Source organism: Bombina bombina, chromosome 2 (assembly GCF_027579735.1).
Source record: "Bombina bombina isolate aBomBom1 chromosome 2, aBomBom1.pri, whole genome shotgun sequence".
NCBI lineage: Eukaryota > Metazoa > Chordata > Amphibia > Anura > Bombinatoridae > Bombina > Bombina bombina.
Genome location: NC_069500.1, coordinates 791,339,778 through 791,354,571, shown reverse-complemented (window position 1 = coordinate 791,354,571; position 14,794 = coordinate 791,339,778). Strand labels below are relative to the sequence as shown.

The following is a 14,794-nucleotide window of genomic DNA, read 5'->3' as shown; positions in this document are numbered from 1 at the left end:
AACTGTCAAATTAAAAGAACTAAGTTTAAACTAACAATTAAACTAATATAATTATTAAACTAAAATTAAACTAACTACAAATTAAATAAAACTAAACTACACATTAAAAAAATCCTAACACTACTCTAAAAATTACAAAGTATCTAATTACAAAAAATAAAAAGACTAAATTACAAAAAAAATAACAAACGAAATTATCTAAAATAAAAAAGAATTACACCGAATCTAATAGCCCTATAAAAATAAAAAAGCTCACCCCAAAAACAAAACAAAACAAAACACTAGCCTACATTAACTACCCTTAAAAGAGCCTTTTGTTGGGCATTGCCCTAAGTTAAACATCTCTTTTACCTGTAAAAAAAAAATTCAAAGACCCCCCCAACAGTAAAACCCACCACCAAACCAACCTCCCAAAATAAAAAACCTAATTCTAAAAAAACCTAATCTACCCATTGCCCTGAAAAGTATGGGCATTTAGGTCTTTTGCTGCCCAAACCCTAATCTAAAAAAAAAAAAAAACATCTAAAAAACCTAACACTAACCCCCGACGATCCACTTACAGTTTTTGAAGTCCCGCTTGAACAATCTTCATCCGGGCATTGAGAAGTCTTCATCCAGGCAGCCTCTTCTATTTTCATCCAGGCGGCGAGAAGTTTTCATCCAGGTGGCGTGGAGCGGGTTCATCCTGAAGACATCCGGCGTGGAGCATCCTCTTCATACGGTCACCGCCATACACTGAATCTTCAATGTTGTCTGACTGGAACCTGATAAATCAGGCTAAAGACAGCTGAGGCCAAGCCATCAGAGCATTGAAAATCGCTCTCAACTCCAAGATGTTAATGAGGAGAGCAGACTCCTCCCGAGTCCAGAGTCCCTGCACCTTGAACGAGTCCCAGACTGCTCCCCAGCCCAGCAAACTGAGGTCTGTGGTCACAATCACCCAGGAAGTTCTCCGAAAGCATGTTCACTGATGTTCAGAAGAAAGCCTGCATGAAATCGTCAGTAATACAGGAATTGGCTAGCTTAAGAGCCTTAATCCTGACTTAAATCTCCTCTAAAGGAGTCTCCACCTTTAGACACTCAGACAAGGCGTTGAACCAGTGTCACAGTGAAAATACACACGGCAGGTTGCCATAAGAGACCTTGATGAACAAATGTTTTCTCCAATTAAATCTTTAAAGGAGCAGCTATCCTCAATAGGAATAGTAGTTCTCTTAACCAGAGTAGAAACGGCCCCCTCTACTTTAGGCACCGCTTGCCACGACTCCTTAATAGAGTCAACAACAGGAAACATCTTTTTAAAGACAGGAGAAAAGAAACCCCAGGCTTCTTCTATTCCTGTGTTATAATCTCCGTGGCCCGATCAGGCACAGAAAAAACCTCTAGAGGAAGGAACCTTAAATTATTTATGAAGTTTACTAGACTTCTTAGGGTTGACACAACAGAGTTATCGGAGTTGTCCAAGGTAGCTAAAACCTCCTTTAAAAGAACATGGAGGTGTTCAAGCTTAAACTGAAGGATACCACTTCAGCATCAGATGAAGGAATTATACTGTCCGAATCTGAGATTTCACCCTCAGAGGCTACTGACGTATCTTTCTCATCAGACTAATGAGAAAGAGCAACTTGGGTAGCCGAAACTGGAACAGAAACCTTACTATCTGAATCTCTAATTTTCCTTTGCGTTTACCCTGTAGAAAGGGGATGGCAGCTAAAGCCGCAGAGGATATCTGGGCAGCAACTTCTGCTTGCAAATAAACTCCTCTAGGAGATTGAGAGGAACCACAGGGCACTGCATGTGACACCATTAAGGCTTGGTATGTCTGAGGAGAAGACTGTGGCATTGACTAAACAGCATCATCCTGAGAAACTGTTGGCTCAATAATAAGCAGTGTGTCTTAATTTTAAAAGTTCTCACTATGCAAGGTGAACAAAAAATGTCAAAGGCGAACTATGTGGATATTAAGACCAATAGGACATCTGCTCCATGATGCAGGAAAATTTAATTAAAAAAAAACAAAAAAAATGTCCCTTTAAAGAAACTCTTCATGCTCACTAGTTCATGCGCACTAGTGTCCCCCAAGTGAGAAAAACACTAGGTTTAGAAAGAAATACCTGGAATCAGGTTTTCTACTCATTTATAAATATCATTATCCACTGTTTGCTTCTCACACTTGATGCAGCAAAAACAGGCGGCAATAAAAAATGCAAGAGTTTTGTCCATATTATTTTATAGAACAATACCTATTGCACCCCTACACCTCAGCCTACAGACTGAGGTGCCTACCTGCCCAACACAGAAACAATAGGAGGAACGTTACTAACTATCCCTCCATGTCTTAGAGTTAACTTCTCGCAACTGATCTGTAACCTCACACAGAACGGACTAATGCGCTCACGTGACTGGTCTGAAAAGGCTGCGACTGGTTCTATGAACCGCTCGCTTCAGACCGGAAAAGAAGGACAGAGTTATGGAGCCGCTTCCTGTTATTAATTGCGTAGCGGTAAAAAGATTGCAGAGTAGCAATACATAAGAAAAGTATAATAGCTTTTCCGCTTGCAAATAAATGCCTCGTTTTGTCCCTCTGACATACACAGACTGTAAAATAATAATTTAAATACTGGCCAAAAAAATGGGGTTAACTCTTCCTATCAGTAAAGGAAGTTTAACCCCATGTCTCTAGCTCACATGCAACCTTGTGCCTGCCACTGCCTTAACACGATCCTGAACCCAGGATACTATTCCACAAAGTGATGCATCCTGAACAAGGCTAACCCTTTAAGTGCCAGCTACCTTCAGACCCTCAAAAGGCACTTACCTGCATCTCTAGCTACCCGGCAGGAAGACAGTTCTCACGGTATGGGAGGACGCCACTGCTCACAGGGACCTGTGGAAAAAGAAAGAACAGAGTAAACCTACTCTGGCTTTCTATATCCGGGCAGCATCCTAGGAAAACACAGTGAAGCCCACCTCACAAGTTCCTAACTGCTATAAAGCCACCACTGCTCTGCTGAAGAGACTAAATGTGGAGTACAGCTAGACCCAATCTTGAAAAGGAAAGATCAGAGCAAACCTACTCTGGCTTTCTAAATTAAAAAAATAAAATCTTGATTGAAATTAGATAAAACAGAATTTATGTTTACCTGATAAATTTCTTTCTCCAACGGTGTGTCCGGTCCACGGCTTCATCCTTACTTGTGGGATATTCTCTTCCCCTACAGGAAATGGCAAAGAGAGCACCCAGCAAGAGCTGTCCATATAGCCCCCCCTCTGGCTCCGCCCCCCAGTCATTCGACCGACGGTTAGGAGAAAAAGGAGAAACTATAGGGTGCCGTGGTGACTGTAGTGTATAAAGAAAGAAATTTTTCAAACCTGATTAAAAACCAGGGCGGGCCGTGTCCGGTCCACGGCTTCATCCTTACTTGTGGGAACCAATACCAAAGCTTTAGGACACGGATGAAGGGAGGGAGCAAGCCAGGTTACCTAAACGGAAGGCACCACGGCTTGCAAAACCTTTCTCCCAAAAATAGCCTCCGAAGAAGCATAAGTATTGAATTTGTAAAATTTGGCAAAAGTATGCAGAGAAGACCAAGTCGCTGCTTTACAGATCTGATCAACAGAAGCCTCGTTCTTGAAGGCCCATGTGGAAGCCACAGCTCTAGTAGAATGAGCTGTAATTCGTTCAGGAGGCTGCCGTCCGGCAGTCTCATAAGCCAATCGGATGATGCTTTTCAGCCAAAAAGAAAGAGAGGTAGCAGTAGCTTTCTGCCCTCTCCTCTTACCAGAATACACAACAAGGATGATGTCTGCCTGAAATCCTTTGTTGCTTCTAAATAGAGCTTTAAAGCACGGACCACATCTAGATTGTGTAACAAACGTTCCTTCTTTGAAACTGGATTCGGACACAGAGAAGGAACAACAATTTCCTGGTTAATATTCCTGTTGGAAACGACCTTTGGAAGAAAACCAGGCTTGGTACGTAAAACTACCTTATCTGTATGGAATACCAGATAGGGAGAAGTACACTGCAAAGCAGATAATTCAGAAACTCTTCTAGCAGAAGAAATAGCAACCAAAAACAGAACTTTCCAAGATAGTAACTTAATATCTATGGAATGCATGGGTTCAAACGGAACCCCCTGAAGAACTGAAAGAACTAAATTTAGACTCCAAGGAAGAGTCATGGGTCTGTAGACAGGCTTGATTCTAACTAACGCCTGTACAAACGCCTGTACATCTGGCACTGCTGCCAGATGTTTGTGTAACAAAACAGACAGAGCAGATATCTGTCCTTTTAAGGAACTAGCTGACAAACCTTTATCCAGACCTTCTTGGAGAAAGGAAAGTATCCTAGGAATTTAAATTTTACTCCAAGGGAATCCCTTGGATTCACACCAACGGATATATTTTTGCCATATCTTATGGTAAATCTTCCTAGTTACAGGTTTTCTGGCTTGAACCAGAGTATCTATGACTGAATCTGAAAACCCACGCTTAGATAGAATCAAGCGTTCAATTTCCAAGCAGTTAGTTGGAGAGAGACTAGATTTGGATGTTCGAATGGACCTTGTACTAGAAGATCCTGCCTCAAAGGTAGCTTCCATGGTGGAGCCGATGACATATTCACCAAGTCTGCATACCAAGTCCTGCGTGGCCATGCAGGGGCTATTAGAATCACAGAGGCCTGCTCCTGTTTGATCCTGGTTACAAGCCTGGGAAGGAGAGGGAACGGTGGAAACACATAAGCTAGGTTGAACGACCAAGGCGCCACTAATGCATCCACCAGTGTCGCCTTGGGATCCCTGGATCTGGACCCGTATCGAGGAACCTTGGCGTTCTGGCTAGACGCCATCAGATCCATATCTGGAATGCCCCATAGTTGAGTTAACTGGGCAAAAACCTCCGGGTGGAGTTCCCACTCCCCCGGATGAAAAGTCTGACGACTCAAATAATCCGCCTCCCAGTTGTCCACTCCTGGGATGTGAATTGCAGATAGGTGGCAGGAGTGATCCTCCGCCCATTTGATGAACTTGGATACCTCTCTCATCGCTAAGGAACTCTTTGTTCCCCCCTGATGATTGATGTACGCTACAGTCGTCATGTTGTCCGACTGGAACCTTATAAATTTGGCCTTTGCTAGGTGAGGCCACGCCAGGAGCGCATTGAATATCGCTCTCAGTTCTAAAATGTTTATCGGAAGAAGAGACTCTTCTCGAGACCATAGACCTTGAGCTTTCAGAGAGTCCCAGACCGCACCCCAGCCTAAGAGACTGGCGTCGGTCGTGACAATGACCCACTCTGGTCTGCGGAAACTCATTCCCTGAGACAGGTGATCGTGAGACAACCACCAGCGGAGAGAATCCCTGGTTACCTGGTCTACTTGAATCTGGGGAGACAAGTCTGCATAGTCCCCATTCCACTGATTGAGCATGCACAGTTGTAATGGTCTTAGATGAATTCGAGCAAAAGGAACTATGTCCATTGCTGCAACCATTAATCCTACTACTTCCATGCACTGAGCTATGGAAGGCTGAAGAATAGAGTGAAGAACTTGACAAGCGTTTAGAAGCTTTAACTTTCTGACCTCTGTCAGGAAGATCTTCATTTCTACAGAATCTATTATTGTTCCCAAAAAGGGAACTCTTGTTGACGGGGACAGGGAACTCTTTTCTACGTTCACCTTCCACCCGTGAGATCTGAGAAAGGCTAGAACAATGTCTGTATGAGCCTTTGCTTTGGAAAGAGACGATGCTTGGATTAGAATGTCGTCTAGATAAGGTGCTACAGCAATGCCCCTCGGTCTTAAAACCGCTAGAAGGGACCCTAGCACCTTTGTGAAGATTCTGGGAGCAGTGGCTAAACCGAACGGAAGAGCCACGAACTGGTAATGTTTCTCCATAAAGGCGAACCTCAGGAACTGATGATGATGATCTTTGTGGATAGGAATTTGCAGGTACGCATCCTTTAAGTCCACGGTAGTCATATATTGACCCTCCTGGATTGTTGGTAAAATTGTCCGAATGGTTTCCATTTTGAATGATGGAACTCTGAGGAATTTGTTTAGAATTTTTAGATCCAGAATTGGCCTGAAAGTTCCCTCTTTTTTGGGAACTACAAACAGGTTTGAGTAAAACCCCTGACCTTGTTCCACTGTTGGAACTGGGTTTATCACTCCCATTTTTAATAGGTCTCCTACGCAATGTAAGAATGCCTGTCTCTTTATCTGGTCTGAAGATAAGCGAGACATGTGGAACCTTCCCCTTGGAGGAAGTTCCTTGAACTCTAGAAGATACCCCTGAGAGACTATTTCTAGTGCCCAGGGATCCGGAACGTCTCTTGCCCAAGCCTGAGCAAAGAAAGAAAGTCTGCCCCCTACTAGATCCGGTCCCGGATCGGGGGCTACCCCTTCATGCTGTCCTGGTAGCAGCAGCAGGCTTCTTGGCCTGTTTACCCTTGTTCCAGCCTTGCAATGGTTTCCATGCTGGTTTAGGCTGGGAAGAGTTGCCTTCTTGTCTGGAGGCCGCAGAGTTAGGATTCGGTCCGTTCCTGAAATTGCGAAAGGAACGAAAATTAGATTTGTTCTTAGCCTTGAAAGGCCTATCCTGTGGGAGGGCATGTCCCTTTCCACCAGTAATGTCTGAAATAATCTCTTTCAATTCCGGCCCGAAAAGGGTCTTACCCTTGAAAGGAATATTAAGCAATTTATTCTTGGACGACACATCCGCCGACCAGGATTTTAGCCAAAGCGCTCTGCGCGCCACTATTGCAAAACCTGAATTTTTCGCCGCTAACTTAGCCAATTGGAAAGCGGCATCCAAAATAAAGGAATTAGCCAACTTTAGTGCGTGAATTCTGTTCATGTCTTCATCATATGGAGTCTCTTTTTGGAGCGAATTTTCTAGTTCCTCGAACAAAAAATACGCTGCCGTGGTGACAGGAATAATGCACGAGATTGGTTGAAGAAGGAAACCTTGTTGAACAAATATCTTTTTTAGCAATCCTTCCAATTTTTTATCCATAGGATCTTTAAAAGCGCAACTGTCCTCAATAGGAATAGTTGTGCGCTTAGCTAACGTTGACACTGCCCCCTCAACCTTAGAAACCGTTTGCCATGCGTCCCTTCTGGGGTCAACAATGGGGAACATTTTCTTGAATATAGGAGGTGGAACAAAAAGGTATACCTGGCTTTTCCCACTCCTTAGTCACTATGTCCGCCACCCGCTTGGGTATCGGAAAAGCATCAGCGTGCACTGGGACCTCTAAGAATTTGTCCATCTTGCACAATTTCTCTGGAATTACCAAAGAATCACAGTCATCAAGAGTAGTTAGGACCTCCTTAAGCAGGGCGCGGAGATTTTCTAACTTAAATTTAAATGTTACGACATCAGTGTCTGCCTGCTGAGAAACTTTTCCTGAATCAGAAATTTCCCCCTCAGACAGACCCTCCCTCACTGCCAATTCAGATTGATGTGAGGGTATAACTGATAAATTGTCCTCAGTGCCAACCTGCTCATCTTCTGTATTTAAAACTGAGCTATCACGCTTTCTAGGGTAGGATGGCAGTTTGGATAACAGATTTGCTATAGAATTATCCATTACTGCTGTTAATTGCTGCATAGTAACCAGCATTGGTGCGCTAGATGTACTAGGTATCGCCTGCGCGGGCAAAACTGGTGTTGACACAGAAGGAGAGGATGAAGAACTATCCCCACTACCTTCATTAGAAGAATCATCTTGGGCAATCTTATTCAATGTGACAGTACTGTCCATACTTTGTTTGGACGCTATGACACACTTTGCGCATACATTAATAGGGGGAACCACCTTGGCTTTCATACACACAGAACATAAGCCATCTGAAGGTATAGACATGTTAGACAGAATTTGGCAGGCTAATAATGCAATAAAAGCGTTTTTAAAGAAAAGCGTTACTGTCCCTTTAAATAATAAACAGGCACACTTTATTTCTGATATTTTGAAAAACAATTAAGGCAATGTCCGAGTTTTACAAAATTTTTACCCCAGTGTCCTAATGCCTTGAAAGTATTGCACACCAAGTTTCAAGACTTTAACCCTTACAATGAGCAAACCGGAGCTATTTGTTCAATTCAACAATTTTAGTACACTACAATCACTGTCACAGCCTTGCTGCGGCTCTTTACCTTCCCTGAGAGTTATTCAGCACTGAAACAAACCTTCCTGAGTCCGTTTTTGTAGCCACAGGACCCCTCACATGAAGCTGCATGCACTGCCATGGAAGTAAACTGCGCAATTGAGGCGCGAAAACGGGGCCTCCTTCCTCTGCATACCAGAGTGAAGGGGCCTTTCTGACTGAAATAGTAGTCTAACTAAATGCCAGGCGAATAAAAACGTTCCCAAAAGTGCTATTAAGTACACAAAACACTCTAAAAGCCATCTAAATATGAAATAAATCAATCGATTTAGCCCACAATAGTGTCAACCAGTATAGAGCCAATTAATAAGCCTTAATCTGTTATGAGTCTAAGAAAATGGCTTACTTACCCCCTAAGGGAAAACTGACAGTCTTCTAGCATTAACATGTCTTGTTAGAAATATGACTGATCATACCTGCAGCAGATAAGCCTGCAAACTGTTCCCCCCAACTGAAGTTCTCTGGTTTCAACAGCCCTGCGTGGGAACAGCAATAGATTTTAGTTACTACTGCTAAAATCATATTCCTCTTTAACAGAAATCTTCATTTTATGTTGTAGAGTAAATAGTACAAACCGGCACTATTTTAAAATAAAAACTCTTGATAGAAGAAATAAAAAACTACAACTAACACCACATACTCTTTACCATCCCCGTGGAGATGCTACTTGTTCAGAGCGGCAAAGAGAATGACTGGCGGGCGGAGCCAGAGGGGGGGCTATATGGACAGCTCTTGCTGGGTGCTCTCTTTGCCATTTCCTGTAGGGGAAGAGAATATCCCACAAGTAAGGATGAAGCCGTGGACCGGACACACCAATGTTGGAGAAATCCAATTTTCTTCAGACACCAAAACTTCACCTCCTTCTTGCACCGAAGGCAAAGAGAATGACTGGGGATTGTGGGAAGGGGAGTGGTATTTAACAGTGGTATTTATTGTGAAACATCCCTTATGTTTAACCATATAAATTTAAAAAATAAGTCAACTTTGGAAACATAATCAGTCTAATCCACAAGGTCCTTCTTACTAGACGTGTATTTTGCAGTAAACGAATGCTGAAAATGGCGGCTGCAAGTCGCATTTGGCAATTTTCAAAGCCGGATTTATTCTTGTGAAACTGCAACACACTAATATCTGGATTTGCTCAGAAAATTGCCGAATGAAGCTTGTGGTCGCCATCTTCAGCATTCGTTTACTACAGAATACACTGAATGCACATCTACTTTTTACCAGGTCTGAGGTAAGCCATCAGTGCTTGACTGGGAAATCAGACCGGCCATAGAAATATCTATAGACCAGACTAGCCCTGCCCCACCACAGACCCAGATCTTTGGAAGCAGAAATCTTTAAAGTAGTCAGATTCTAACTATAGAAGCACAAAACAAAAAAGTTAGAAGTCTAAACCAATAAAAAAAAAATTTTTACTTAAAAATGTTTAAGAATCCAGAAATGTTTCTAAACTTCAAATGCTAAAAGGCTTCAGACTCAAACCCTTCTTAGTTAGAAAAAAAAACAACAACAATCAGTTTAGGTAGGGTGTATCTCAAACATGTTTCCTAATTAATTAAACGGGTCATTTCAAAGCAGCGAGTGTGTAAAATGAGACCTGAGTCTAAAAATTGTAGCACCTATTCAGAGTCTCATAAATCCTCAGAATCTGAGGTAAAAACAAATAGTCAGACCTTAGAAGCTTTGGAAAAAAAACAACGCCTCCACAAAAAAACAGCTCATATCTTGAAAGTACTCACAAGATTTGAAAATTGTAGTATTGTATGTGACACACAGCTTAAGCAAAGCAAACTGAAAGCCCATAATGACCATGGAAAGGTAACAAAGCAACAGTATTACTTAAAGGGCTTTCATTTTTTTTTTTCTTTCATGATTCAGATAGAGCATGCAATTTTAAAATTTACTCCTATTATCAACTTTTCTTCATTCTCATGGTATCTTTATGTGAAAAGCAGTAATGTAAGCTTAGGAGCCGGCCCATTTTTGGTTCAGCACCTTGGGTAGCGCTTGCCAATTAGTGGATAAATGTAGCTACCTCTGATCGCAACCTCTGCAGGGGTTAAACACACAGTAATATAGAGTTGATAGTCTTAAAATGAAATGCTCTAACAATCTAGATCATGACATTTTTCAACTATTATGGCCCTTTAAAAGAGCAATAAAAAAAAAAAATTACAACCTTGAAACATATGTATATGCTTGCATTTATGTGGGTCCAAAAGATGTATCTTATCATGAAGACAGGTTTCGTCACACATACAAAGCAAGACATCTGTACCTCAAATCAACGCAGAGATAGTCAGCAAACATTAAAGGGACATTAAACACTTTTAGATGGTAATATAAAATGATAAACTGTATAAAACAAAACTTTGCAATTTACTATCATTATTTATGTTGTCCCTTTGTTCTGTAATTCCATTCTTTGTGAGCTTTTCTGTTCCTGTTAGAAATAGAAGTGCAGAACTCTGTCTTATTCCACACAGCCATTGGCTGCACACGCTAGTGACCTATTTATAACTGACCCTAATTGGCCACAGCAGAGTAGGTAACCTAAGTTACAACATAGCAGCTCCCATTGTTTAATATACACTAAAACTTTACATATTCATTTTGTAAATATTTAAACAGCTAATTAAACTTTAAAAAATACATCTACATGTTATTCTCATTCTAATCTTTTCTTTGAATACATCATTTTATCTAGCATTTATTTAGTGTTTAATGTCCCTTTAATGCATCTAAAAATGACTACAGATAGAAACTTTATTCTTCTTTTTTTTAAACAGCAATGAACGTTTGCTTATTCTTTCTTTTTTGAGAAATGCAACACCTAGATCTCACCTGAAGTAGTCACTGCACGCAGCTAGCACCACTTTGTGTACTTGAAACACTTCGTTGTTGACAGTAAGAATCACGTCAAGCAGTTGCCCCTGAGCACGCAGAGTAGTTAGTCCCTGCAGCAGGGTTGTGCTATGGCCAGGAGCAGAGAATGTGCATTTAACACTACTGTTCTTATCAGCCATGCTAAAAAGAAAACAGAATGCGTTCATTGTCATTATTCGGGTTGTGAACAGTAAATAACATCTTTCATTATAAATATGCTATAATGTTCCAGTCTCACATGTTATAATTTGCACATTCATATAGGGTGTCTAGATCTAAGTTTTAAATTAAATTGTTTAAACTGGTTTACAGTTTTTGGGCAAGTCTCACTCCAAATAGAACAGGAGTCCAAATGAAAGCAGTCTCACGCACTTCTATTCTTCCAATCTGAATAAACCTCAGCTGCTCAGTTTAACATTAAACTACTGTATATCATAACATATGTACTGTATATACGATATAGGTTTATGCATATAATCAGCTGATTATTTCACCTGTTCTCTAGTTCAAATTTCCTCAAAATCTGGCCTGTAAGGGAGGCCCGAGGACAGGTTTGAAAATAAGTGCGAAAAAGCATAGAATATTTTTTTTTAAAAATCCCAGATTACTTCTAATAACAGTTGTATTTGTTTTCTTGGTATCTGTTGAAAAGCAGGTAAGTAGGCACAGGAGTGTACTCGTGTCTGGACCCCGGGGAACTATTAGGCAGCAGTTATTCAAAAATAATTTTAACAGTGTTATACACTTCAAGAACACTAGATGGCAGCAGTGTTTACCTAGATATGTTCTTTAACAAATAACACATTGAGAAGAAATTTGATAATAGAAGTAATTTGGAAACTATTTTAAAATTGTATGTAAGCTTCAAGCCCCTTTAATTTTATACTACAGTAAGTGGATGTGTTATTTAAGAAATTATTATTATTATTCTTTATTTATAAAGTGCCCAAAGATTCCGCAGCGCTGTCCAAGGGTACAAAGATAAAAGTTCAACAGTAATACAATGTAATAAATTTTACAAAAATACAGGGGGAATTGAGGGCCCTATTCCCGTGGGAACTTACAATCTAGATGGGTAGGAGAATGGGAAACAGGAGGTGGGGACTGCAAAGGTGAGAATGATGTTAGTACATCGTTAGATGAGGACAATTATTAGGAAAGTGCAATTTATTTGTTACTGATTTAGGTGATAGGCTTTGGAAAGTCTGACAGCTTTAGGAAGAGCGTTCCAGAGGGTTGGTGCCTGCACGAGAGAAGTCCTGCAGTCTAGCATGGGAGGAGGTGATGGTAGAAGATGCAAGGAGCAGGCCATTGTTTGATTTTAGGGGGGGCTGGAGTATTTGTTGATGAGTGAGGACAGGTGGGGGGGCATCGTTGGTGAGGGCTTTGTAGGTCAGGGTGGGAATTCATTATTTAATTCTACTGTAAATGGGGAGCCAGTGAAGGGACTCACAGAGAGGTGCAGCAGATAAAGAGCGTAGGGAGAGGTGGATTAGCCTAGCAGAGGCATTTAGGATGGATTGAAGGGCGGGGTGGGCAAGAGGAAGTTCAGTTAGTAAGTTGTTACAGTAGTCAAGTCAGGAAATTACCAGGGAGTGGATTAGCTGTTTAATATTTTCAGAGCTCAGAAACTGATGAATTTTGGAGATATTGCGTAGGTGGTTGCAGCAGAATGAGGAGAGCAATTAGATGTGGGGTATGAAGGACAGATTGGAGTCAAGTGTAACTCAGAGGCAGCGGACTTGGGGTGATGGGGTGATTGTGGTGTCGCCAACACTGATAGAAAAGTTAGAAACCGGAGCAGAATGAGAGGGGGTATTAGAAGGAGCTCAGTCTTGGACTTGTTGATTTTTAGGTGGTGAGAGACCATCTAGGAAGAAATGCCAGATAAGCAGTTGCTGATGTAAAAAAGGAAAGAAGGAGAGAGGGTGCAGGGGTGGATAGGTAGATCTAAGTGTCATCAGCATAGAGGTGATAGTTGAATCCATAGCTATTGATAGGTTTATCCACTGAAGAAGTATAAATAGAGAAGAGTAGAGGATCTAGAACAGAGCCTTGAGGTACTCCAACAGACAGAGGCAATGGAGAGAAGGAGTCACCAGCAAATGAGATAAAAAGGGACCTGTTAGAGAGATAAGAGTGGATCCAGGAGAGGGCAGTGTCACAGAGCCCAAGAGAGCTGAGAGTCAGTAGGAAGAGGGGATGGTCAATGATGTCAAAGGCAGCATAGAGGTCAAGTAAGATAAGTATAGAGTAGTGGCCATTGTTTTTAGCAGAAAAAAGATCGTTAGAGCAGTCTAAGTTGAGTGTTGGGGACGAAAGCCAGATTGCAGGGGGTCAAGCAATGAGTTGTAGGACAGGAAGTGGGTTAGGCAATCGAAAACTAGTTTTTCCAGGACTTTTGAAGCTAGCGGAAGCAGAGATATGGGGCTGTAGTATTCAGGAGAATTATGGTCAACTGAGGGTTTTTTTTAAGGATGGGGTGACCTTTGCATGTTTAAAGGAAGATGGGAATGAACCAATAGAGAGAGATAGGTTGAATATGTGAGTAAGAGCTGGAGTGAGGGTAGAAGACAGAGAAGGAATTAGATGTGAAGGGATAGGGTCAAGTGGGCAGGTAGTGAGGTGTGAGAACGACAATAGGGAACCCACTTCATTCTCATTGGTTGGGGGGAGGGTGCAGAGATGGAAGATTGCAGTTTTGTGTTGGCATGCTCTTCAGATGGTAAGTGTTTTGTAGAAAAAGTAGTCTGCCAAGTCTTGAGCACTAAAGACAGATGAATGGGGTGGTGCAGGTGGGTAGAGGAGAGAGTTGAAAATGGAGAAGAGTCATTTAGGGTGAGTAGATATAAGAGAAGAGAAGTAGGTTTGCTTGGCTAAGTGAAGGGCAGAGGTTTAAGAATAAAGAATGAACTTATAGTGGATGAAATCAGGTTCAGAGCAGGATTTCCTCCAGGCACGTTTAGCAGCACGGGAGCATAATTCAGATTATATATATATATATATATAATATGTTGACACTTCGAATTTAAAACAGAATTTATGTTTACCTGATAAATTACTTTCTCCAACGGTGTGTCCGGTCCACGGCGTCATCCTTACTTGTGGGATATTCTCCTCCCCAACAGGAAATGGCAAAGAGCCCAGCAAAGCTGGTCACATGATCCCTCCTAGGCTCCGCCTTCCCCAGTCATTCGACCGACGTAAAGGAGGAATATTTGCATAGGAGAAATCATATGATACCGTGGTGACTGTAGTTAAAGAAAATAAATTATCAGACCTGATTAAAAAACCAGGGCGGGCCGTGGACCGGACACACCGTTGGAGAAAGTAATTTATCAGGTAAACATAAATTCTGTTTTCTCCAACATAGGTGTGTCCGGTCCACGGCGTCATCCTTACTTGTGGGAACCAATACCAAAGCTTTAGGACACGGATAAAGGGAGGGAGCAAATCAGGTCACCTAGATGGAAGGCACCACGGCTTGCAAAACCTTTCTCCCAAAAATAGCCTCAGAAGAAGCAAAAGTATCAAATTTGTAAAATTTAGTAAAAGTGTGCAGTGAAGACCAAGTCGCTGCCTTACATATCTGATCAACAGAAGCCTCGTTCTTGAAGGCCCATGTGGAAGCCACGGCCCTAGTGGAATGAGCTGTGATTCTTTCAGGAGGCTGCCGTCCGGCAGTCTCGTAAGCCAATCTGATGATGCTTTTAAGCCAAAAGGAGAGAG

The 14,794-nt window shown here is 41.7% G+C and overlaps 1 protein-coding gene across 2 annotated transcripts in view; it reads right to left on the bottom strand.

The window, feature by feature from the left end:
* Positions 1 to 14,794, bottom strand: part of KLHL26 (kelch like family member 26) — a 77,739-nt gene that overhangs the window by 28,325 nt on the left and 34,620 nt on the right. For both annotated transcript variants that reach the window (XM_053702971.1, XM_053702972.1), the window contains exon 2: positions 11,024 to 11,206. In XM_053702971.1, the coding sequence (XP_053558946.1) occupies positions 11,024 to 11,206 (183 nt within the window). The remainder of the gene's footprint in view (positions 1 to 11,023; positions 11,207 to 14,794) is intronic.